The 24,327-nt window shown below is 39.3% G+C and overlaps 1 protein-coding gene across 2 annotated transcripts in view; it reads left to right on the top strand.

The window, feature by feature from the left end:
- LOC117306229 (ubiquitin carboxyl-terminal hydrolase 19-like) overlaps nucleotides 1–24,327 on the top strand; it is a 34,378-nt gene that overhangs the window by 6,025 nt on the left and 4,026 nt on the right. For both annotated transcript variants that reach the window (XM_033790892.1, XM_033790891.1), the window contains exons 5-26: nucleotides 2,021–2,210; nucleotides 3,328–3,368; nucleotides 3,722–3,825; nucleotides 4,657–4,728; nucleotides 5,271–5,386; nucleotides 6,484–6,668; nucleotides 7,256–7,433; nucleotides 8,765–8,898; nucleotides 10,074–10,166; nucleotides 10,848–10,913; nucleotides 11,318–11,428; nucleotides 11,874–11,984; nucleotides 13,427–13,510; nucleotides 13,943–14,037; nucleotides 16,211–16,271; nucleotides 17,309–17,421; nucleotides 18,137–18,280; nucleotides 19,354–19,646; nucleotides 20,932–21,051; nucleotides 22,024–22,124; nucleotides 22,582–22,697; nucleotides 23,530–23,682. In XM_033790892.1, coding sequence (XP_033646783.1) covers nucleotides 2,021–2,210; nucleotides 3,328–3,368; nucleotides 3,722–3,825; nucleotides 4,657–4,728; nucleotides 5,271–5,386; nucleotides 6,484–6,668; nucleotides 7,256–7,433; nucleotides 8,765–8,898; nucleotides 10,074–10,166; nucleotides 10,848–10,913; nucleotides 11,318–11,428; nucleotides 11,874–11,984; nucleotides 13,427–13,510; nucleotides 13,943–14,037; nucleotides 16,211–16,271; nucleotides 17,309–17,421; nucleotides 18,137–18,280; nucleotides 19,354–19,646; nucleotides 20,932–21,051; nucleotides 22,024–22,124; nucleotides 22,582–22,697; nucleotides 23,530–23,682 — 2,681 coding nt within the window. The remainder of the gene's footprint in view (nucleotides 1–2,020; nucleotides 2,211–3,327; nucleotides 3,369–3,721; nucleotides 3,826–4,656; nucleotides 4,729–5,270; nucleotides 5,387–6,483; nucleotides 6,669–7,255; nucleotides 7,434–8,764; nucleotides 8,899–10,073; nucleotides 10,167–10,847; nucleotides 10,914–11,317; nucleotides 11,429–11,873; nucleotides 11,985–13,426; nucleotides 13,511–13,942; nucleotides 14,038–16,210; nucleotides 16,272–17,308; nucleotides 17,422–18,136; nucleotides 18,281–19,353; nucleotides 19,647–20,931; nucleotides 21,052–22,023; nucleotides 22,125–22,581; nucleotides 22,698–23,529; nucleotides 23,683–24,327) is intronic.

Below are 24,327 nucleotides of genomic sequence, written 5' to 3'. Positions count from 1 at the left end.
TAAATACAGTTTCCGTTTTGTATGAGCTAAATTATTTCATCAAAGCTAATGACGATGAAATAATTTAGCTCATACCAATTAGTAAACACAAAGGAAACTGTATGTATTCATCATTAATATTGATATTGTCGAAAACTAACGCCTTCGCATTTAATTAGTTTGAGCATTGAGTCAGATAAAAGCCTTGAAAAGCTATTGTGTCCATTTTATCCTTACAAAAAAATATTTGAGAGCCGATTATTGTTCCGAATGGGAGATTGTACTTTTATACAAACATTACCGAAAGGGTAAAAAAATGTGCATGAATATTAAGCTATCTTTTAAAAATTGAACTACGATTCCAGTTGTTTACTGCAAGAATCTTGAAAAATTGGTTTTCAGAAACTCGGGCGGTGCAGTGACTAGAGGGTTGTCAGAGTATCCAGGGGACAATTTTAACTGTTCGTTCTTACTTTCCAAGCGGAAAACATTAGTTTCTTATTTATAAAATCCCAAGTCACCGTCACCAATAAACAAATCTACACACCTGTGCGAGTGTGTCTCCATGTCAAAACAACCAGATAGTCTGGTTTGTCCAATGTCTGGGGGGGGAGCCATAGTTTTAGAGACCGGTGTTTCTATTGGCTGTTGAATTTACATATAGCGCGAAACAAATGTTTTCATTGGTCGATTTTGCCCTACTGCCAGAGCAGCATATTGTATTCAACATCATGGAAGAAAACGTTAAGTAGTCGCGGCGGCGGTGATTTCTTATTAATTTAGCATCGTTTTTCTTGCGGGAAAATCGATTAAATGTGAATGGTTTCAAGTTAAAAATCGATATTTTGTATCAAGCATAAATGTTGCAAATTATGCTTCGCAAATTGGATCGCAACATTTGCGATGCACTTTTTACAATTGCATAGCAAATCATCAAAATTGCATCACAAATTGCGATGTGATACAGGCGAAATCGTTCCCTGATTATCACAAGCGCTGGATGGTGTAATTGTCTTGTCGGTGCGGCCTGTCCGCTTCCAGGAGGATGTTATTCATGAGTAGAAAATGTATTGTTCTGGAAGAGCACGGCCGGTCCGCGTCCAAGCCGCTGATATTTATGACCTGAAAATACAACTTGTTTATTCATGAGACTTATTGTTATACTAACAATAGCGCCCGGCAAGGATAGCTCATTAACTTTGCCGCGCTTCAACGCACATCACCGTTCTTCCGCAGACTGTCCGAGGTCCTTAGCAACGGCGGTATTTGCTGTCCAGTCCGCAGACTGTCAGCGGAGGAACGCCCGGGAGGTTTTGACAAGGCGCCTTACTGTTGTGCCATTCAATGTCATCCAGTGTGGCCTACTGTCAGACACATTCAATACCATCCACTGTGGTCCAACCCTCTGTTTGACCATTCAATTTCATCCACTTTGGTCCAACCCTCCTATTGTATCATCCACTGTGGTCCAACCCTCCGACTGTCTGACCATTCAATATCATCCACTGTGGTCCAACCCTCCAACTGTCTGACCATTCAATATCATCCACTTTGGTCCAACCTTCCTACTGTCTGACCATTCAATATCATCCACTTTGGTCCAACCTTCCTACTGTCTGACCATTCAATACCATTCACTGTAGTCCAACCCTCTGTTTGACCATTCAATTTCATCCACTTTGGTCCAACCCTCCTACTGTATCATCCACTGTGGTCCAACCCTCCGACTGTCTGACCATTCAATATCATCCACTGTGGTCCAACCCTCCGACTGTCTGGCCATTCAATATCATCCACTTTGGTCCAACCTTCCTACTGTCTGACCATTCAATACCATTCACTGTAGTCCAACCTTCCTACTGTATCATCCTCTGTGGTCCAACCCTCCTACTGACTGACCATTCAATACCATCCACTGTGGTCCAACCCTCCTACTGACTGACCAAATTCAATATCATTTTCATTGAAGTAGCTATTAAGGCTTTTAACAAATCTTTGTATTTTGTAAATGATTTAAAGCATCATTAACTTCTTTTGGTAGGCTTCCTCGAACTCTTCAAGAAGTGAATCTTCATCACCCGCTGACACCAGCACATCTTTCCAACCTCCCCAAACCGTCCCTTGTCCCCCACCTCCCCCTCCCCCACCCCTGGCTCCTTCCCTTCAGCCATCTAGTCATGCTCCAATACCCCCTGCTCTGTCGGATGTGGCCATCCAGTGCCCACCTAAAGGTATGAAAATCAAATCAATACGAAGACTCCAAAACAATTCTGCATGTATCATTTTCTCACAATCCAAATACACCACGCCTCTAAAACTCTTCTCCAACAATTACACTTATTACTAGACAACGCATTACCTTCTGAACATCAATGAACATGCACAAAGCACTCTCTGATGTACTTAAGCACAAAATTTTGCTTAAGCAACAAAATCCTTACTTAGTAAAATCAGATAACCGGCCAAGACTCCACTCAATTGTTATTCTAAGTAAACAACAGCTAAATACCAGTCACAAGCAATGTATTCGGCATGAAATTTTGGCCAGTAACGTGTGTAAAATAAGCGAGCTATTTTTGTGCTTAAGCTATTTTTTTGCTTAAGCAGCTCTATGAAATTGGCCCCTGGCTTGAGTGGCCTACGCTCCACTACACTAGGTTGTTTTGTATTTGGACCAGCAGTCATATGACCTCAATAAAATTGGTCTCTCCATTTTACATATTCCTAGCTGTATCTGTGGCTTTTTCATTTATGTTTTTCTCAACTGAATTTCTCATTTATTTATGCTGAATAATCAGCAGATTTATACCTCTTTAGTAGCCATTATGCTCGGTTCTGCTACCAAGCGATCTTTACGAAATGTATTTGGTTAAAAGACTTGTTCCTAAACATACGATGCTTTAAAGGCACTGTACCTGTTTGGTAATTGTCAAAGACAAGTGTTCTCACTTGGTGTATCTCATCATAAGCATAAAATAACAAGCCTGTGAAAATTTGAGCTAAATTGGTCATCGAAGTTGCGAGAAAATGATGAGAGAGAAAACACCCTTGTTGGACGAATTTGTGTGATTTCAGACTTCTGGCTTGAAGTCTATTATTTTAGTGAGAAACTACCTCTTTTTCAGAATCTATGTTGCTTCAGAAGGAGTCTTTTCCCACAATGTTTTATACTATCAACAGCTCTCTAATGCTCATTACCAAGTCAGTTTTTAAGTTAATATTTGTTTTGAGTAATTACCAAACGTGTACCTTACCTTTAAGAATAAACTATAAATAACAGTAAACTGGCGGTTACAACCATCTATTAATTTTCTGTTTAATTGCTTTTGTTTGATTTTTGTTTTTTAGCATACATCATCAACCATGCTAAGAACGACTGGTTCGAAAAAGTAAGGCCGATAATTTGTTTTCTTTTTAACAAGACTATTTATTTGACTTTTTGCCCATTGAGTAAGATTTGCCCATTATTCTTCGAACCACAACAATATTATAATAATAATAACATGTATTTATATAGTGCTTAATACCAAGTGTACGATAACAAAAAAATGACAATTTAAAGTGGGATGAAATAGCAGAAACTGAACAGCTTAGATGGATTTAAATAAGTGTGTTTTGAGAGCGGTTTTAAATGAGTCCAGTGTAGATGAGGCACGGATGTGGACGGGAAGATTGTTCCAAAGAGTGGGCGTGGCGATTGAGAAGGCTCAATAATATTTTATTATGTGTTTGTTTCATGAAGGATACTTCAAGTTTAGATCTTCATATTTATGTCAAACAAATCGACAAGGAGTCTGTGGATGTGTATTTTCGAGATCAAGAAATGACCGTCAGATTCAGGACAAGGTAATGAGTCAACCTTTTTTGTCAGTCTCTTCCCAGAAGAATTTATAATATTTGTTCTTCATACTTTTGACAGCGTGAGGGTGTATGTTGATAATAGCAAGTCTTATTTAGCGCATTTTACAATCACTGTATCAATTGATGCACTTTTGATTAGTGCCCTGGTCATTCAGCCAATAATATTCCTTTAATCTTTCTCAGCTCCCATGGAGTGTACAACCCGGGCAACCGTAGCGCTCCAGGGGCTTTTTCATACACATACCAACCTCTACCCTCGCAGGTACATGTACATGTACCCATTTATACCCCTGGGTGAAGAGAAGCAGATACTGTATTTGCTCAAGGACACACGTGTCGCGACCGAGACCCGAACCTACACTCGTGGGGTGTCGTGGCCGAACGGATAAGAGCACCGAACTCAAGCTCTGGTGCTTCTGTTCAGCAGAGTGTGGGTTCGAATCCCGGTCGTGACACTTTTGTCCCTGAGCAAGATACTTAACTATAATTGCTTCTCTCCACCCAGGGGTAAATGGGTACCTGCGAGGGCAGAGATGGTTCTTGTGATTGATTTAGCCGAGTAGCGCATATTAATGTTGCATAAGGCTGTATACTCCCCACCAGGGAGCTGAGATGGTTGAAGGAGTGATTTAAGGCCCAGTGACCAGGGGTAATAATGTGAAGCGCTTTGGGACACCCTCCGGGTGTAAAAAGCTATTATTATTATTATTACTCTGATGCCTTAAACATCAGAGCTTGAATTCAGTGCTCTAAACCACTTCATCAATGTCAAGTTGGCTGTTTAATATAGCAAAATGCTTTTTCCCCTTTTTGTAGTGACACCAAGTTTCTGAAACTTCACACCAATGTCTCTGAAGAGACACTTTTCAGTTGGACTATCCACTTAAAGTAAGTCAGTCATAGACAAATTCTTAACGCCCTTTCCAAGTAAATTTTGTTTAAGAAGTTGTGCTTAGTTTGAAGGCACTGGACACTATTGGTTATTACTCAAAATATTTTTTAGCATTAAAACTTGCTTGGTAATGAGCAATGGAGAGCTGTTGATAGTATAAAACATTGTGAGAAACGGCTCCCTCTGAAGTAACGTAGTTTTCAAGAAAAAAAAGTAATTTTCCACTAGAATATTTGAATTTGATTTTGAAACCTCAGAATTGACATTTTGAGGTCCTGAAATCAAGCGTCTGAAAGCACACAACTTTCTGTGACATGGGTGTTTTTTCTTTCATTATTATCTTGCAACTTCGACGGTCAATTGAGCTCAAATTTTCACAAGTTTGTTACAAAATGTATTTTGTGCATATCTTGAGATACACTAAGTGAGAAGACTGGTCTGTGACAATTACCAATAGTGTCCACTGTCTAAGTATTCATAATGTACTTCTCTGTTGAAACACAGGATGTTTTACTAATGTTTTTGGTAATTTCCACAGGAGTTCTATCTCTCCGGAGCAGTGCATTTACAAGATTAACCCGTACAAACTGGACTTTCACTTGCGGAAGAAAGTCAGTGAGCGTTGGGGTTCCTTGGAGAGGGTCATTACAAAAGGTTTGTGTTGCCAAGTAGTCAAGTTCCCCGTCTACCCATCAGTCAGTGTAGTTTTAGGTAAATTTCATAAAATGGAAACATACTTTTGCCTACATTGATTCTGTCATTCTTGAAATATTAATAACTAATACATAATTCTTAGGAAGCGCCTTAGTATTATATTTATTTAAAGGCAGTGGACACTATTGGTAATTACTCAAAATAATTATCAGCATAAAACCTCACTTGGTAACGAGTGATGGGAAGAGGTTGATAGTATAAAACATTGTGAGAAACGGCTCTCTCTGAAGTTACGTAGTTTTCGAGAAAGAAGTAATTTTCCACGAATTTGATTTCGAGACCTCAAGTTTAGAACTTGAGGTCTCGAAATCAAGCATCTGAACGCACACAACTTTGTGTGACAAGGGTGTTTTTTCTTTCATTATTATCTCGCAACTTCGACGACCAATTGAGCTCAAATTTTCACTGGTTTGTTATTTCATGCATATGTTGAGAAACACCAAGTAAGAAGACTGGTCTTTGACAATTATCAATAGTGTCCACTGTCTTTAAAACAGGTTTGTAGAACCATGTTTGAGTTATGAGACTTGTTTCAATAGCACTTTATAAAGGTTTATAAGGCGATTGGGGGGGGGGGGGGGATGGGCAATCGGCAGCCAACTATGGATCCCACGTGGATCCCTTCTCTTAATCAGGGTAGGGAAACCCCCACTTTCGTTAAGCATATTTCACAGGGTGGAAGGGAATTTGTGCTTGTGCGTGGGTGCGTACTTCATGCAACTAGGCATTTTTCCCTTGCACAGCTTCAGGGTTTCCCCTGTAAGTGAAGAATGGTGATCGCAAGCATAGAGTTTGGCAGTAAGCAGAGCCATAAAATTTAGACCTTGAGCCGATTTCACAAAGCAATAAAATCCATCGCAATACTAAATTGTCAGTATTACCATAGTGATTTGTATTGTGACATCACACTTTTCTTAGCAACTACGATTGATTTACAGTTTCGATCAAACTTAGCGCTTTGTGAATTCAACCCCAGGTCTTCAATCGGGTGTACTTAGAACAATTTTATATTTATACTTTTCTTCTTTTGTTTTCAGCAAGTCCAGCAGCTCAGGCAGGTGTTTCCAGTAAATGGATGCCGCTATCCTCGGCTAACTCATCCAACACTGATAAGGAAGACCTAGGGGAGATGGCCAAAGACGTGGGGTCAGAGAAAGACGTTTTGAGAGGAGCTGTAGGCGGAGCTAAATCAGTGGATTCGGGGGCGGATAATCGACAGCAGGTAAAAGGAGGGCATGTGGACATTTTGATACCACTTCTTTTGGGAACACTGTTTTTTTACATTATTGTTAACAATGATTTAAAGTAGCTGTGGTATTTTGAGTTATCAGTTTTAAAGACTTCTCTTATGATTATTTGATGTTTGTATATAAGTAAAAGCTTTGAATCTGTTAAAACCTAACTTAAACATATTTTAATACTTGATATTCATATTTAATCATTTCTTCAATCCTTTCAATCTGTCTGTCTATTGTTCAATTTTGTTTGTTAGTATTTTTGTCTGTACTGTTTGAATCAAGGCCAGTTTTAGTTTCCCAAGTGTGGGACAATAAAGTTCTTATCTTATCGTTACTTTGTGTCAGGAACCCTGACTGTTTCACTGGGAACATTTTGGTTTTCCACTTGGAAAGCCTTGTGGTTTCTGCTCAAATTTAACCACAAATATTTGCAGTTGAAACCAGCTAAGTTTTCAGGCTGTCTGCTAGTTTGGTTTTCCAGCTACAGGTATTTTCAATGCATTTGTTGGCAAACCCTAAAGTAAGAAGTGTAACAAACCATATTATGACAATATTGTTATCATTCTGACAGAAGCCCACGTGCACTGTGCCCCCTCAGTCACACCTACCGGGTACCAGCCAAACGGTAACCAAACCTGAGCTGTACAACCCAGGCTTTACGGGACTTGACAACCTGGGGAATACGTGCTTCATGAATAGCGTACTTCAGGTCTTAGCCAATACTAGAGAGCTGAGGGACTATATGCTAGGTAAGCAACACAGCATGCATCGGCCATTTGTGAGCCATGCATATAGGTTTGCATAGTTTTGTTTTTTATATAGCTCTAATATCCGTCACTAAGTGACGCTCAAGGCACTTCAACATTGAGTATTTTTGCTGCATGACATGAATCCTTACTCACTGTGAATGAAAATATAAGATCACAGAGCAATGTTTCAAGGGCAGTTGCTAAAAATCTGGGCCCAATTTCATAGAGCTGCTAAGCACATAAATTTTCTTAGCATGAAATTTCTTCCTTGATAAAATCAGGATTACCAACCAAATTTTCATGTGATTTTCAAGATAAGCAAACAACAGCTGAATAGCATTAGAAATTTGGTTGGTAATCCTGTTTTTATCAAGGAAGACAAGAAATTTCATGCTAACATGATTTTACTTATTTCTGAAAAGAATTACAGCACCTAACGTCTGTCACAAATGATAAAGGACACTTCTGATGTCTCGCCTTTCACAAATGACACCCCTGACGTCTGTCACAAATGACACCCCTGACGTCTGTCACAAATGACACCCCTGACGTCTGTCACAAATGACACTCCTCACGTCTGTCACAAATGACACCCCTGACGTCTGTCACAAATGACACCCCTGACGTCTGTCACAAATGACACTCCTGACGTCTGTCACAAATGACACCCCTGACGTCTGTCACAAATGACACTCCTGACGTCTGTCACAAATGACACCCCTGAAGTCTGTCACAAATGACACTCCTGACGTCTGTCACAAATGACACCCCTGACGTCTGTCACAAATGACACCCCTGACGTCTGTCACAAATGACACTCCTGACGTCTGTCACAAATGACACCCCTGAAGTCTGTCACAAATGACACTCCTGACGTCTGTCACAAATGACACCCCTGACGTCTGTCACAAATGACACCCCTGACGTCTGTCACAAATGACACCCCTGACGTCTGTCACAAATGACACCCCTGACGTCTGTCACTAATGACACCCCTGACGTCTGTCACAAATGACACTCCTGACGTCTGTCACAAATGACACCCCTGACGTCTGTCACAAATGACACTCCTGACGTCTGTCACAAATGACACCCCTGACGTCTGTCACAAATGACACCCCTGACGTCTGTCACAAATGACACTCCTGACGTCTGTCACAAATGACACTCCTGACGTCTGTCACAAATGACACCCCTGACATCTGTCACAAATGACACTCCTGACGTCTGTCACAAAGTACAAGAACGCCGCTCTATTTTTTCACTAGTTAGTCATTGAAGTGCTACAACTGATTTTCCCTTCCTGTCTATTTTTGATGAAATGTTCACAGATTCGAATATGAAGAATGAGATCAACTACAGTAATCCATTAGGCACCGGTGGTACTCTGATCTTGACCTTTGCTGTGCTCATGAGGTCACTGTGGTCAGGCAAATACAGATCATGTGCTCCCTCAAAGCTCAAGGTGTGTACAATTTTAAAGTTGTATTGCTCTCCTTTTTCTGGTGTGTTGTGGATAGTTTATATTAATTGTACATTTGTGCCAGGCCTTTGCGTTGAGGTTTTTATCATATTTTCATGATGTATTTCCTATTGTAAAGCTTTTAATAACTATTGTAATATTTTGAACGATCCTGATTCGAGTCGCAATTCGGAAGTTCTCTGCGGTGACATTTTAAAATAAATAAACCATAAACCACAAACCATATTTAAAGACTGGACACTATTGGTAATTGTCAAAGACCAATCTTCTCACATGGTGTATCTCAACATACGCATAAAATTACAAACCTGTGCAAATTTCAGCTCAATTGGTCGTCGAAGTCGAAGATAACTATAAAAGAAAAAACACCCTTGTCACCAGAGTTGTGTGCTTTCAGATGCTTGATTTCAAGACCTTGAAATCTAATTCCGAGGTCTCAAAATCAAATTCGTTGAAAATTACTTTTTCTCAAAAACTATGGCACTTCAGAGGAAGCCGTTTCTCACGATGTTTTATACTATCAACCTCTCCCCATTACTCGTCACCAAGAAAGGTTTTATGCTAATAATTATTTTGAGTAATTACCAATAGTGTCCACTGCCTTTAATACTATTGTGTGCGTTGAAGTGTTCAAGTTACATGATGATAATAATATTAATGACAGACATTTCAAGTGTGCCATGTCTGTCATCTGTCACGAAAGGAACGCCAGACGTGTGTCATGATTGACACTCCTGACGACTGTCATGAACAACTCCCCCTGACATCTGCTTTGAACAGATGAAAAGAACCTTGGACACCTGTCCTCTCCTGACATCTGTCGAATGACTCATTTCATCTCTTAGGAATGACACTCCTGATGTCTGTTACGAATGACATTCCTGAACTTTTCATGAAAGGAACCTGATATCTGTTACGAAAGGAACCCTCAACGTCCGTCATCTCCTGACATCTTTTACAAATGACACTCCTGGTGATGATGTGATTTTATACAATAACCATAGAGCTATATACATTGACTAGAGCAGTAACCCGTGATTCTAAAAAAAAACTTGACCAGAAGGGAAAACAAAACCGTCAGTGGTTTGTTGTTGTTTGTTGTGTATTACAAAGCAACGTGAAGGCTTAAACCACAATGTTCGTTTGTTCTTTTGCAGAGCACCGTTGCAAGCAAAGCAAGTCAATTTATGGGCTTTGCACAACACGACGCTCAGGAATTCATGGCCTTCTTGCTTGATGGTCTACATGAGGTAAAACCATGGTAGTACATGTATCTTCCATTGAGATCAATGTTAACCAAACTGAGGCTGGATGGGACATAGTAGTCTGGTTCTCTGCATGCACTCGGCATTAGTTGTTGAAGATTGTAACTCTTTTCAAAAGTTTGACTCAATTTTCCAGATAAGTCCCAATTCAGTCCCAATTCATTATTGTGAAAACATGCGCTTCTTGTTTAGGGCCTTACACTGAAGCTGACGCCGATGTATTCTAACATATGAACAAAATAGAAACTTATGAAAATTTGGGTTCAACTGGTCATCGAAGTTGCAAGAGAATAATGGAAGAAAAAACACCCCTTGTTGCATTACTCTGTGTGTTTTCAGCTTTCAGATGCATAATAAAAGGCTTCATCAGCTGAAGTCTTTTTATTATTTGAGTGTGAAATTGCCTCTTTTTCAAAACTTACGTTACTTCAGAGGGGGCGTGTCTCACAATGTTTTACACTATCTCCATTGTTCATTATGAAAGTTTTTATGATAACAGTTATCTTGAGTAATTACCAATAGTGTCTAGTGCCTTTAAAGTGCCTTTAAAGTGCCTTTTTAGATCACAACATATACTCTTTATATTAGTCTCCAGCTGCTCTCTCTTTTCCAGTAAGTAATTGAACTCTTTGCTAATAGTTTTCTCTTTCTTTTTTTGTCGGCCAGGATTTGAACAGAGTGAAGAACAAGCCGTACGTTGAGGCAGAGGACTCTGACGACAAGCCTGATGAGGTAAGAGTGAGTGCTTGAGTAAAGACACTGGACACTATTGCTAATTGTCAAAGACCAGTCTTATCACTTAGTGTATCTCAACATATGCACACAAAAACAAACCTGTGACAATTTTTTAGCTCAATTGGTCGTCGAAATTGCGAGATAATAATGAAAGAAAAAAACACCCTTGTCACACGAAGTTGTGTGCTTTCAGATGACTGTGATTTGTTTTCACAGAGCTTGGAAAAGTACTGAGTATGCACTGCTAACACACATTGGTGTATAGGACAGTATGAGTCAAACCTAAATTTAAATTCTTTATCCCCAATGCAAGTAACTTAGTAAGTTGTTATACATGTTTAATATTTGTCACTTTTGGAGTCATTTCTTCATTCATTTCATTGATTCTTGTCATTCTGTAGGAAATTGCTGAGGTAGCCTGGCAGGCACACAAGAAGCGCAACGATTCGTTCATCGTAGATCTCTTCCAGGGACAGTACAAATCCAAATTAGTCTGTCCAGAATGTGGAAAGGTAGGCAGTTAGTGGCGTCAGTAGCTCTTGATTTTAGTAACAGATTGCTGAGAGGGACATGTTGCCTTTCGGTTTGGCCAGTTTGGGTTACAAGATGTGTTTGTTATGAAATTAATTGTTAGTTACCTGTTCATGTTTGTTGTGTTGTCATTTAGCCTTAAGGAAAGACTCTCTTAGGGTTGAAGTGTCAGACAATTAACTATTTTTTGAAATTGATTGTTTTGAAAAGATGCTTAAAAGTAGAATATAACGGTCAGCCCAAATTGTACCTTTAAATTGTGTGGTTTCCTTTCACATGTACATGTACTTCCCGAAATAACAGGGTGCGCCAATTTTCAGTAGTAATTTCTCTCTTTTTTTCCCTTTTTTTTTTGGCAACAATAAAAATAATTTTGATGACTTGCTGTCAGGTAGTTTTAATATTTGATAATGTATTTTTGTGCAGGTTTCCATAACCTTTGACCCCTTCATGCACCTGTCGGTTCCCTTACCCAAGAAGAAGAGAGTGCTACCAGTTTACTTTTTCTCCAAAGACTACTACAGGAAACCAGTGAAGGTAAACGAGACTCAAAATAAAATGCTATCAGCCTTGTGGTCTAAATTAAAACGTGGGATTTGTGTGTCCATCTTATTTTGTAATTCTCTGTGGTGTAAATCTGATAAGGGCAGGGCATTGAAGGGTATTAATCTACTTGCCTAGCACTGAGGACACTGTTCCAACAAGCGATTAGAAATCCACAACTCCAGGGGTCGATTTCACAAAGAGTTAGGACTAATATTTATTTGGTTTGCGGTTTGTTCTTAGAGAACTGTCTTGCTTTATTCTACTACCGCAGAGTAGATAATCGGGGGTTCGAGAGACTTCTCAGTTCTAAAAAGAACTGTCCTGCTTTTTAACTATTACCAGGTCGGATGGTACAGAAAATAGACTTTAGCTTATAGGATCGTAATTAACTGTACTGCCGCGGAGTCAGTTCTGAATTGGTCTCAACATTTCGACTAGCTTGCTCTAGTCATCGTCAGGAGACTGAAGAGGTGAGAGAAGAGTGGGCTTAGTCCTGGAAGATATTAAAAACTTAAGGGTAGTCCTAAGTTTGGAAGAGTAACTCGTCCTAACTCAAGATAAGGCTAGTCCCAACTCTTTGTGAAATCCACCACAGGGTTTATTAAAACGCCGTCATTTCATTATTCCTCCCTACACTTGGATCAGAGATTTAGACCTTTTTAATAACAATAATAATGGCTTCATATATAGCGCTTATGTCCATCACTCAGTGACGCTCCTGGTAAGCAGTGACTTTGACTTCTACTTGACCTATGCCGTCCATGCAGGCAGGGGACCTTGTTGTGGCTTCTGTATGGTGATGGTGTGCCAGATTGGTCTATCTGTCGCCAGTCTTGAAGCATCTGTCAGTCTGGTTTTTCTTGATCATACTGCTGCATTATTTTGTAACCATAAACTGAAAAAATTCATTGATCTTTATCATTTGTAATTAGGTAAATTCATGTACAAGTAAATCTGCAATCACTCTACCTGTATTTTCAACAACAAAAATGCAAATTCATTATAACTTAATAATTAAGTATAAACCACAAGAGAAACTGACTGGGTAAATTTTGAAATGACTTTTGGGGTTGAACAAAGAATTGACTAGAGTGGGATTCGAACCAACGACCTCCGGATTAACGTGCCAGCGCTCTACCAACTGAGCTATCTAGCCCTATGTTGGCGGTTTCCCTATTCTGTGTCTGTCAACATCTTTGTTCGGGGGTGCCAGTCAGAAGCCATACAACCGTTAACTGCCGTGTAGCCAGGGATCACACCCAAATTACGATACTGATATCTGTTTATACTGATATCTGAAACAAACAGTGATCCCCTGGCTGCCGCTTCCCAGGTTGTATCGTCATTTATGTTTTTGGTAGTTGTGCACCAAAGGAATATAATCCCTGATGAATTCAGTGACGTTAACCCCCGTTTTTTTTTTTTTTTTTCAGTATGTGGTAACGTTGTCGATGGATGCCACTGTAGATGAGCTCAAGTCCATCATGGCTGATAAGACCCATGTCCAGGCTGTCAATGTAAGTACATTACACCTATTCTGTCACTACTCTCATTAAGTGTTTGCATTTTAAAACATTGCATATTTCTAGTGTATGTTATATATTTTTTATTGTATTGTATATTCTATAATTGCTTGTCATTTTTCGCTTGTAATTTTTTTGCTGATTTGAAACTTATTTATATACTTTGTTGTAAATTCTGATAATGACTTTGTGTTTATCTTTGTGGAAGTGTCATGGCCGAGCTATTAAGAGCACCAAATTCAAAATCTGCTGTTTCTGATTAGTAGAGTGTGGGTTTGAATCCCCAGCCGTGACACTTGTGTCCTTAAAGCAAGACACTTAACCATTGCTTTTGATGGGATGTAAAGCCCTTGGTCCCATGTGTTGTGTAACATTTTTATGATATGTTAAGATGATAAATGCTGTTCTCCATCTCACTGTTTTCAGTTACGGGTATTTGAAATGTATCGTAGCAGGGTGCAGAAAATCTTCAACAAAGCTAGCAGTCTCAGCACTGTCTCTAATAACGACATCATCTTTGTGTAAGTCCAAACATTCTGATGTGACTTTTTGTTTTGGTTTATTGGACTCCCAAATAATATTGTTCCCTAAGTATGTACAAGAATTTCCTATATTTAACAAAAAATGTTGTGTATTCATTAAAAGAGTCATGTTAAACAGCATGAAAGATGCTTTCCAGTCTGCATTTAGAGCGTTCGACCTCAACGGTGGTCCAATGGCCAAATAATAATAATAATAATAATAATTACAACATTTATAGAGCGCTAAATACGGAAGTTTCTAAGCGCTATAACCAGATTGACAGAACAGATGTGTTTTAAGTTGAGATTTGAAAGTCCAATGAAGGAGCTGCTTGAATGTGGATTGGTAGCTTGTTCCAAAGTGTTGGAGCTATGACTGAAAATGCCAGTGGAAACCGCAGTGGACCAGCTGAAACACCTTGCCAAGTGCTGACCAGTCAAAAGTACCAGCAGCGGTACTACAGAACTATGACTATTTATTTTTCTAATTTAAGGTTTGAATACAACGTATAAACATTCACTTGAGGTTTGGAAAAACGTAAAAAACATTTACTTGCATGTGCAAACTCTGGCAAACTCTCGATCACACAGCGCCCCTGATTGCATCATGCAACACACATGCTTGTAGTCTTTGTATTACTACATGTGTGATAATAAATGTGAGAAACATTGAACGCTAGAGGGCGTTTCAGAGTGCTGTGGTAGCGCGAGAATAACCGCCCTCTGTTGGTGAAATTACGTGACAGCATTACAAAATAGTTTCTAGCGCCTTGACAAAAGACCACAAACAGCAAAACACGCACATACTGTCAACAGCGTGGTCACGTCAACGGAGCTGAGTTCTGGTTAGCGTGGTGTAGGCGTCATGCATTCTACAAAAATGACCAATTTAGGATACCTGGATGAGCAAAAAAATCATATTTTATTGTACTATAAGATTCTTCCGTCCTGATTTTGTTTTATTCTGTTGTAATTTTTAATTTTATATGTTTGCGGGGTGATTGCAGAGCGTCATTGATCAATTGTGCGGTTGTTTTGGGTTTTTTTGCGGGCTTTGTGCACGAAGACTTTTGTGTGATGAAGTGTTTTATGTTTGCTACTCTCCTTTATTTGATGTGGCTTCTTAAAAGTAACAAGCATAACTAGTAATTAAGTGCACGTAATTGAGTTCATACTAAGATGTCAGGTCCAATGCTTAGTTTGGTTGTTAACCATTTGAACTGGCTGTATAGACCGTAAGAAAAGGTCAAAGAGGGCTATGTGCTTCTAAAGTGTGTCAAAAGTGTAAATTAATGACCTTATGATCGTATAGCGCCGTAGCGTGTAAACTACAATGCTATATGATCTTTTGTATCAATTGAAAGTTCGGGTCTCATACCGATCACATACAATAAAACATGAGAGAAGTATTCCAAAATACAGAGCACCGTGAAATTATGGTAAACTTGTTTAGCGACCTCTTGCGTTGAAATGTTTACGTTTGCGCTGATTTGGGCCGGGTACGTGACTCGGTCGAACACGGGCCAGGTACCTGACTCAGACTTTTACATACATCGGGATGTGGGAATGGATAACTCGCCATGTAACCGAGAGACGACCAGATAAACTTAAATATCGTTGACACAAGGGGGAAAACATGAAACAAACACTATTTATTGGGAAGTGGTGCAGCTATGGACTGATTTCCGTGTTTGGGTTTTCATTAATCTGTGGATTTGTTCGGAATTTACGAGAATTCTGTGCCGCGTCACAGGCTTTTTGACGTGTATTAAGGAATAGTATGGCACCGAAAATGACGAAGTCGTCCGCTTGCAGCAAATTCTAAAACATCTATAAAACAGGTAAGAATGACGCAATGGTGACTCAAGTATTGGAATAACTAAGTTAAGTTATAAGCTACAATTTGGAGTGTAATCTGTAACGATGGGACATTGTTAAGTACAAGATTATTTCATAACAAAATTTGTGTACAAACCTTATGGGAATAGGGCCGGTAAGAAAAATAATAATAAGAATAATAATAAGAATAAGAATAAAAAAAATTAAAATCTCTACGATTACAATGGGTTAGGCCGAAACTCCTAATGATTGAAAGCACTCCCCTACATTTGTGGTTTTTTTGGTTGAGTCTTCTCTTAAAATGGTAATGTTTTTGTTTTTGTTTTTTTTGCAGATGTGAAGTTCTTTCTAGGGAGCTCTCAGGGGAGGATGTGCAAGAGGTGATGGTAATGCAGGTAAGAATGTCTTGGAGCAATAGTCATGAGAAGTTGTTTGTTCTGTTTGATTACAAATAGATTACATTGGGTTATGAGAGTCAGGGCTTTAATTTGACACTTGACGGCAGGCCCGAGGAGGAGGCCAGTGTTTTAGCCCCCTGACCACTAGAATCATGACCTGACAAGTCTAGCAATCTTGTGCTTTTCAACTGAATAATAATGGGGCCTACTTCGCTCTGTAGTATTTGAAAGATGTGATGCATTAATTTGCAATACCTATTAAAGGCAGTGGACACTATCGGTAATTACTCAAAATAATTATTTGCATAAAACCGTACTTGGTGACGAGTAATGGGAAGCTGTGGATAGTATTAGACTTTGTGAGAAACGGCTCCCTCTGAAGTAACGTAGATGTCAAGAAGTATTTAATTTTCCATTAATTTGATTTTGAGACCTCGGAATTAGATTTTCGGGTCCTGAAAAAAAGCATCTGAAAGCACACAACTTCGTGTGACAAGGGTGTTTTTTCTTTCATTATTATCTCGCAACTTGGCAACCAATTGAGCTCAAATTTTCACAGGTTTGTTATTTTATCTTTGACCAATAGTTTCCAGTGTCTTTAAAAATTACAATACCTATTAAAGACAGTGGACACTATTGGTAATTGTCAAAGACTAGCCTTCACAGGTGTATCTCAACATATGCATAAAATAACAAACTTGTGAAAATTTGAGCTCAATCGGTCATCGAACTTGCGAGATAACAATGAAAGGAAAAAACACCCTTGCCACACGAAGTTGTGTGTGTAACGATGGTTGATATCGAGGCCTCAAGCTCTAAACCTGAGGTCTCAAAATCAAATTGTGGTAAATTACTTCCTTCTCGAAAACTATGGCACTTCAGAGGGAGCCGTTTCTCACAATGTTTTATACCATCAACCTCTCTCCATTACTCGTCCCCAAGAAAGGTTTTACGCTAATAAATAATTTGAGAAATTACCAGTAGTGTCCACTGCCTTTTAAGCACAAATTTGTTTTTATTTGTTTCTGTGCTAGCGGATGATGATGCCACCTCCTGCTGCTAGATGCTCATACTGTAGGAAAGAAAGAGAATCGGATCACTCCCTCAAACACTGCACCAAATGTTACAGAGCAGGATACTGTGATCGGTGAGTACACCTCCTTGATTGGTGTGACACTGCTCTAGCATTGCGAGGGTCATGGGTTCCAATCCCACCCAAATTATATGCCTGTGATTTGTTTTCACAGAGCTCGGGGAGGTACTGAGTAGACAGTGCTCACACACATTGGTGTGTATGAATCAAAACAAAATGAATATTTTTAACCCCCAATGCAAATTTATCATCTATATGGAAAGGTTTGCGGTAACAACATGTAATGACTATCTCTAAATGAGTTGGGGTGGTTCTGAAATGAAATGTTGGTTTGAACTCGACGTTTCGATATGCTCTGATCGTCTTCTGGAGAAATCTTTAAAGGGAAGGTACACGTTTGGTAATTACTCAAAACAAATATTAACTTAAAAACTGACTTGGTAACGAGCATTGGAGAGTTGTTGATGGTATAAAACGTTGTGGGAAACGACTCCCTCTGGAGTAATGTAGTTTTTGAGAAAGATGTAATTTCTCACTAAAATATTAAAAGACTTCTGGAAGCACGCAAATTCGTCCAACAAGGGTGTTTTTTCTTTAATCATTTTCTCCCAACTTCGATGACCAATTGAGCCCAAATTTTCACAGGCTTGTTATTTGATGCTTACAATGGGATACACCAAGGGAGAACACTGGTCTTTGACAATTACCAAACGTGTACAGTGCCTTTAACATCTGTTAAATTGTTTTTGTTGTCTGACTACTTGTATAGTAACTGTCAGAAGAAACACTGGCCAACCCACAACCTGACATGCAGACGTGATCTTGAACCTCTGGGATGTCCGTTTGTTATCAGCCTTCCTGTCTCTCACTGCACGTATGCAAGACTCAGTCAGGCCATGGAGGCGTATGCAAGGTAATGTATTAATTTTGGGTGCGTTCAATTAGCTTCCCTGGGTCATCCCCGGTCTGCCCGATGCGTTCGAATAGCTTTTGATGTCATTCCAGGGGCTCACCCAGGTCAGCCCCCAGTGCCCTGCTTGTGGAGTGGGTCACTTGGGGGCTGGCCCCAGGTAAACGACGTCACTACGAGAGCGGTGAGTGGTCGTTCGTTTAGCTCTTGTCAGGGGCTCACCCGAGTGAGCACCACGGGGGAGACCTAGGGAAGCTAAACGAACGCACCCAATAATAACGATAAGAATAACACAGCATTTGTAAAGGTGCACGGTAGTCTGATATAAAACCATTCAAAGGCGCCGGCCAAAGTTGGAAAAGAAGGAATTCTCAAATGGTAGGGAAAGCAAGTATGTACAGGTGTGTCTTCAGTTGCTGCTGAAAGAGGGAGATGTTGTGTATTTCCCTGAGGTTTTCAGGAAGTGAATTCCAGGGCCTGGAATATGGCTTGTCGTGGCTGAACGGATGAGACCTCTGGACTCGATCACTGGTGCTTTTGATCAGCAGAGAGTCATGGTGTGTCTTTATCAAGATTATTGCTGGATCCTTCAGATGAGACATATAGCCGTAGATCCAGTGTGTTGTTTAACGCATGTAAAAGAACCCAGTTGTACAATCTGTTGTACACGCGTACATGCTAAAATAATTTTCGGCTCACTGAGACAAACATTTTTTTGTGTGTGAAATTGTTTAACTTTTTTTTCAACAACTACAGCACCTCAACAAGTAATATTTTAAGGGAAGCTTTCTACCATGACTATCTTTAAAGGCAGTGGACACTATTGGTAATTACCGGTACTCCAAATAATTAATAGCATAAAAACTTACTTTGTACCAAGCAATGGAGAGCTGTTGAACTCCCTCTGAAGTAACGCAGTTTTCGAGAAAGAAATAATTTTCTACCAAAATATTCAAATTTGATTTCGAGACCTCAGAATTAGATTTTGGGGTTCCGAAATCAAGCATCTGAAAGCACACAACTTCGTGTGAAAAGGGTGTTTCTTCTTAAACAATCAATTTCCATATACTCCATAGGTACTCTACAAACATATTCCAACCACCGGTTACAGCTACTTGCAAACCACCGACATCTGCTGCATCTCCCACTAGCAAACCCCCCTCTGATGCAAGTGAAATGGCTGAACCATCCATACCGAGTAGGGGGCAAGGGGATGAAGCTGGTCCAGCCCACTCACAGGATAGGGTAGAACTAGATGTGCAATCGATGGAGGGTGAGACTAGCTCTAGTGAGGTAGCATCAGGAGAGGTTATTGTGGACGGTGAATCGGACGGCACCAAACAGAAAACAGCTGATGGTGTCGCTAAAGGTAAGGCCTTATACGTTTCTTTGCAAGGACCTCTCGATCTTTTAGCTTGACAGTTTTATTGTGATATTGTACCCTGTATATAGCATATTGTAAAATATAACACAAAAAGCCATCAAGCACTTAGATTCAAGCTGATTAGAAATAATTTACCATACATTTAGATGTTCATTTTGCATCGGGGATAAAGATTAAAATTTGTGTACTAAGCACTGTATACATGTACACTGTATTAAGTACTTTTCCAAGCTCTGGAAAAAAAAACCTACAGGCAAATCTTTTGGGTGGGATTCGACCCCATGACCTTAAGTAACCAGCCATAAACACTCGGGTGGGATTCAAACCCATGACCTTTAGTTACCAGTCAAATGTAAAGTGTACATTGCTTATGTCTAGTTCCTTGCTTAAAGGCACTGGACACTATTGTTAATTACTCAAAATAATTATTAGCATAAAGCCTTACTTGGTAACGAGTAATGGAGAGTTGTTGATTGTATAAAATATTATTAGAAACGGCTCCCTCTGAAGTAACATATTTTCGAGAAAGAAGTAATTTTCCACAAATTTGATTACGAGACTTCAGAATTAGATTTTGAGGTCTTGAAATCCAGCATCTGAAAGCACACAACTTCGTGTGACAAGGGTGTTTTTTTTTCAATTTCTATCGCGCAACTTCGACGACCAATTGAGCTCAAATTTTCATGTAGGTTTGTTATTTGATGCATATGTTGAGATACACCAAGTGGGAAGACTGGTCTTTGACAATTACCAATAGTGTCCAGTGTTTTTAACACACAATTCTGCATTCATGGTACTCTGTGAAATGCCTGTAGGAGGTTGGAAGTGCTGGGCCCTGGGGTGAGTTTCACAAAGAGTTAAGACTAATCTTATATCGAGTTAAGATCACCAAGCTAATCCGCCTCCACAGTACTAAAGCAGCATGCAGCATCAGAGGCTAGCTTTCTCCAGAAGATGATCAGAGCATACTGATCGAAACGTCGAGTTGAAACCAATAGTTCTTTTCAGAACCACCCTAACTCATTTGGAGAAAGTCATTACATGGTGTTACGGCAAACCTTTCCATATCGTAATTCCACCATGCAAAGTTTCAAATCCTACTTGAGACGAGTTACTCGTCCTAACTTGGGACTAGCCTTAAGTTTTTAATATCTCCTAGGACTAGTCCTTATTGGGACTAGTCCTAACTCTTTGTGAAATGGACCCATGATTGGTCTCTGAGGTATGTTGGTCTGACCTACCTTCAAACGTTTTCTTTTGAAATTTTCAGCAACTGTTCACGGTCAGCCTCAGTTACCGGAGAGGACAATGCCGCCGTTCTTCATCAAGCCAGTTCATATGTCAGGACATGGTTCGATCGGCCATAATGGGGAACGACTCTCCGACAGAGGTTAGTTCAGTAAAGCAGGGGAGGGGAGGGTGATGGTCATAAAAGGCAAATTGACAGCAAGTAACTGCCCCATTTTTAAATTAACACTCGTCTTAGTTTCCTTTCTTGTATGCATTCCTACCTATTCCTTGTCTTCAAAACTCCGTCCTCATTGTTGTTATAATGCCATCCTTCATTTTAGTATTTATTTGTTCCTCCTCTAAGAGTAAGATTGCAAGTTTTTGTTTATTTGTTGATTTTTGTTTTGTGTTTGTCAGGCATTTCAAAACAAGCCTTTCTAGCTGAAATGCCCCCTTATTGGTTTGCTTCGTATCCATTACATTAACAAAAAAATCATTTCATTTCCACAAGTTATTTTCTTGATCTGTTCTGGACTGTCTTTGACTTGAATAGTTGTACTTGATTTGTTTATTATTCTCCTTTTTTGACCAATATGGAAACAAATGTGATTTAACTAAATAGTAGCACAAGAAGGTGATCTCTTTGATAAATTACAGACAATTGCATGCAATCTTTGGAACCACAAGTAACCAGTACCCAAACAGATGGTGCTCTGGTACGTTGTAAAGAGTCACCAACACACATTCTGTTTATAGAAAAGTTTGCGGTAACACCATGTAATAACAATCTCTAAATGAGTTGGGGTGGTTCTGAAAAGAACCGTTGGATTAACTCATTCTGTTGTTTGCATCCATGTGGAGACATCTTTTGTTCTTTCCTTTGTTCCCTTTACTTCACATCCTTTTTACACACTCTTTGTAGAGCACCCCAGTCATTAGAATTCCCCTATGGAGATCTTTTGTTTTCCCTTTTCTGTCTTGTTCTGGGGTCACCAGAAGGTATTGAATCTAAAGTCAGGATTGTCACTGCCTTTGATAAACTTTAGAATTGATTTTGTTTGTACCTTTGATTGAATATATAAAGTTTTGTATGAAGCGTTGTGGTAATTTCTTGACTCTTCCTTGGTCACAGGCGACACACCCATTAACATCAAACACTATGATTTCCTGTCAATGGATTGGAGGAACGATCCCAAGATGCAAAATCACGTCCTGGTGGAATCTAAATCATTGGTAAGTGGAAAGTCCAGCGACACTCTCCAGGGCTCGGGTTAAAGGCAACTGGACACATTTGGTCATTGTCAAAGACCAGTTTGCTCACTCGGGGTAACTCAACATGTGCGTCAAATAACAAACCTGTCATAATTTGGTCTCCCCAGTTTATTTGATATAAAAATGCAGTTGGTAGTCATGGCTTTTGCTCCTATTGGACCATTTTAATTGGTAAGGGCTGTGACCCACCCCCCCTGGGAAAAAAATAAAATAAAAAGACAGGCAACAATTGTAGGAAAATATTCAAACCAGAATTCAAACCAATGAGAATTTCCTTGAAGGTTATTATGAAATTTGTTTTCCTGTACAAATCCAATTGATTATTTGACATTTTATCTTTGTGCACACTTTGTTTGTGGACACCGCCCTCTGTTGGCATAGCATTGAAAGGCTGTTTACAATTTGTTTCAACCTTCAGGAATACACAGAAGATGAGTCTGTGTATGAACACTATGAAGAAGAGAAGAGCACCAGCCTAGACCATTGCCTTAACCTCTTCACTGAGCCTGAGAGGCTGGCACCAGACGAAGCATGGTAAGGATTTTAATGATGAGTATGTGAATCCATTGGGTATATGGATGATTGGTGATTCGCAACTCATTGCGCCTGCTAAAAGATTTGTCCTTGTTCTGACCACCAGACTCTTTGAATAAAATTTCATAAAAATTTAACAAATTTGTGGCATCTCTGTGATCAATCGACTCTCGCTACAACAAGATCACTTTATGACAAGTTTCTGTATGGTGCCACCACTTTTCCATTCGATATGAAATAATAAAGTATCTAATTTACCTCAATGAGATATCCCTTTTTGTAAAAATGAGCGAAAAGGAGGTGGCGCCATACGGAAAGTTATCCTCCCTTTTATAACAGAAATTTTGTTACAAGAAACACAAAGCAGAAATGAGATTCAGGACGTCAGAGTGTAATCTTTAAAAAGCGGAATGTCCTTAAAATTATCCTGTGTTTTAATATGTGATATGGTGGGTCGTACTTAGCTCTTTGTGAGTTATTTTTGTGGTTTGTTGTTTTCATCTGTTTTCAAAATGTATGTTGTATTTTTATATTGTTTACATTGGTTCTAATCTTCTTTGACTGTGGTAGTTTTAATTGTAATTATAATTGCTCATTTTTAAGGTAATTTTATTGATGTTTCCTTTATTCATTGTATGGGTATACTTTTATAGCGTATTTTCTATGTTCAGCGTTTGTGCTATATAAATAAATAAATAAATAAATGAACTTTTTTTTTAAACAATGCTGTTTATAAGGATAGTTAACTATACATCAGTGTCTTGCAAACCATAAGGTGTATATTATTTTTTATCCCTGATGCAAAATTTTATTTTATTTGTTTGACCTGAAGGTACTGTCCACAGTGCAAGGAACACCGTGAGGCAACAAAGCAAATGTCTCTTTGGCGTCTGCCATCTTCTCTTATCATCCAACTTAAAAGATTCTCCTTCAAGAACATGATCTGGAGAGATAAGATTGATAAGATGATACGCTATCCAGTCAGGTAATCTTTATACTGCGTCCATAATATTCTGACGGCCCTTGAAAGTCTTTGTATGTCCGACTGATGTAATTGCCTATTGAGGATGTTTAAACTTTTTTGAACTGAATTGAATTGAATTGTCCTCATACATGTACTTTAAACTTTGTTTTTCCAGGCCTAAAAGGCACTGTTCACCTTTGGTAACTGTCAAGAACCAGTCTTCTCACTTGGTGTATCCCAACATGCATAAAATAACAAACCTGTTAAAATTTGCACTCAATTGGTCATCAAGTTGCAAGAAAATAACAAAAGAAAAAAAAAAACACCCTTTGTGCGCTTGTAGTCGATTGTAGCGAACATTGGCACATTGATGCCAGCAACGGACACAAGCCTGGAATTTCACCTAGGCCATGGTCTCCGCTGCCCTGGTCTTGGTCTTGGTGTCCCTTCAAAAGTTTCAGATAGACTTTAAGATTTTCCTATAATAATAATATTTGAGTGTATATTGCACTTTTTCACCCCCGAACGGGTGTCTCAAAGCGCTTCAAATTAATACTACCCCTAGTCACTGGGCCTTAATTCACTCCTTAAACCATCTCATGTCCCTGGGGAGTATACAGCCTCGTGCAACAAATGCCCTGCTCGGCTAAATCAATCACAAGAACC

The sequence above is a fragment of the Asterias rubens genome, chromosome 2, assembly GCF_902459465.1.
Source record: "Asterias rubens chromosome 2, eAstRub1.3, whole genome shotgun sequence".
Lineage (NCBI taxonomy): Eukaryota > Metazoa > Echinodermata > Asteroidea > Forcipulatida > Asteriidae > Asterias > Asterias rubens.
Note: the sequence above shows the minus strand (reverse complement) of the source record. Positions and strands in the feature narration are given on the sequence as shown.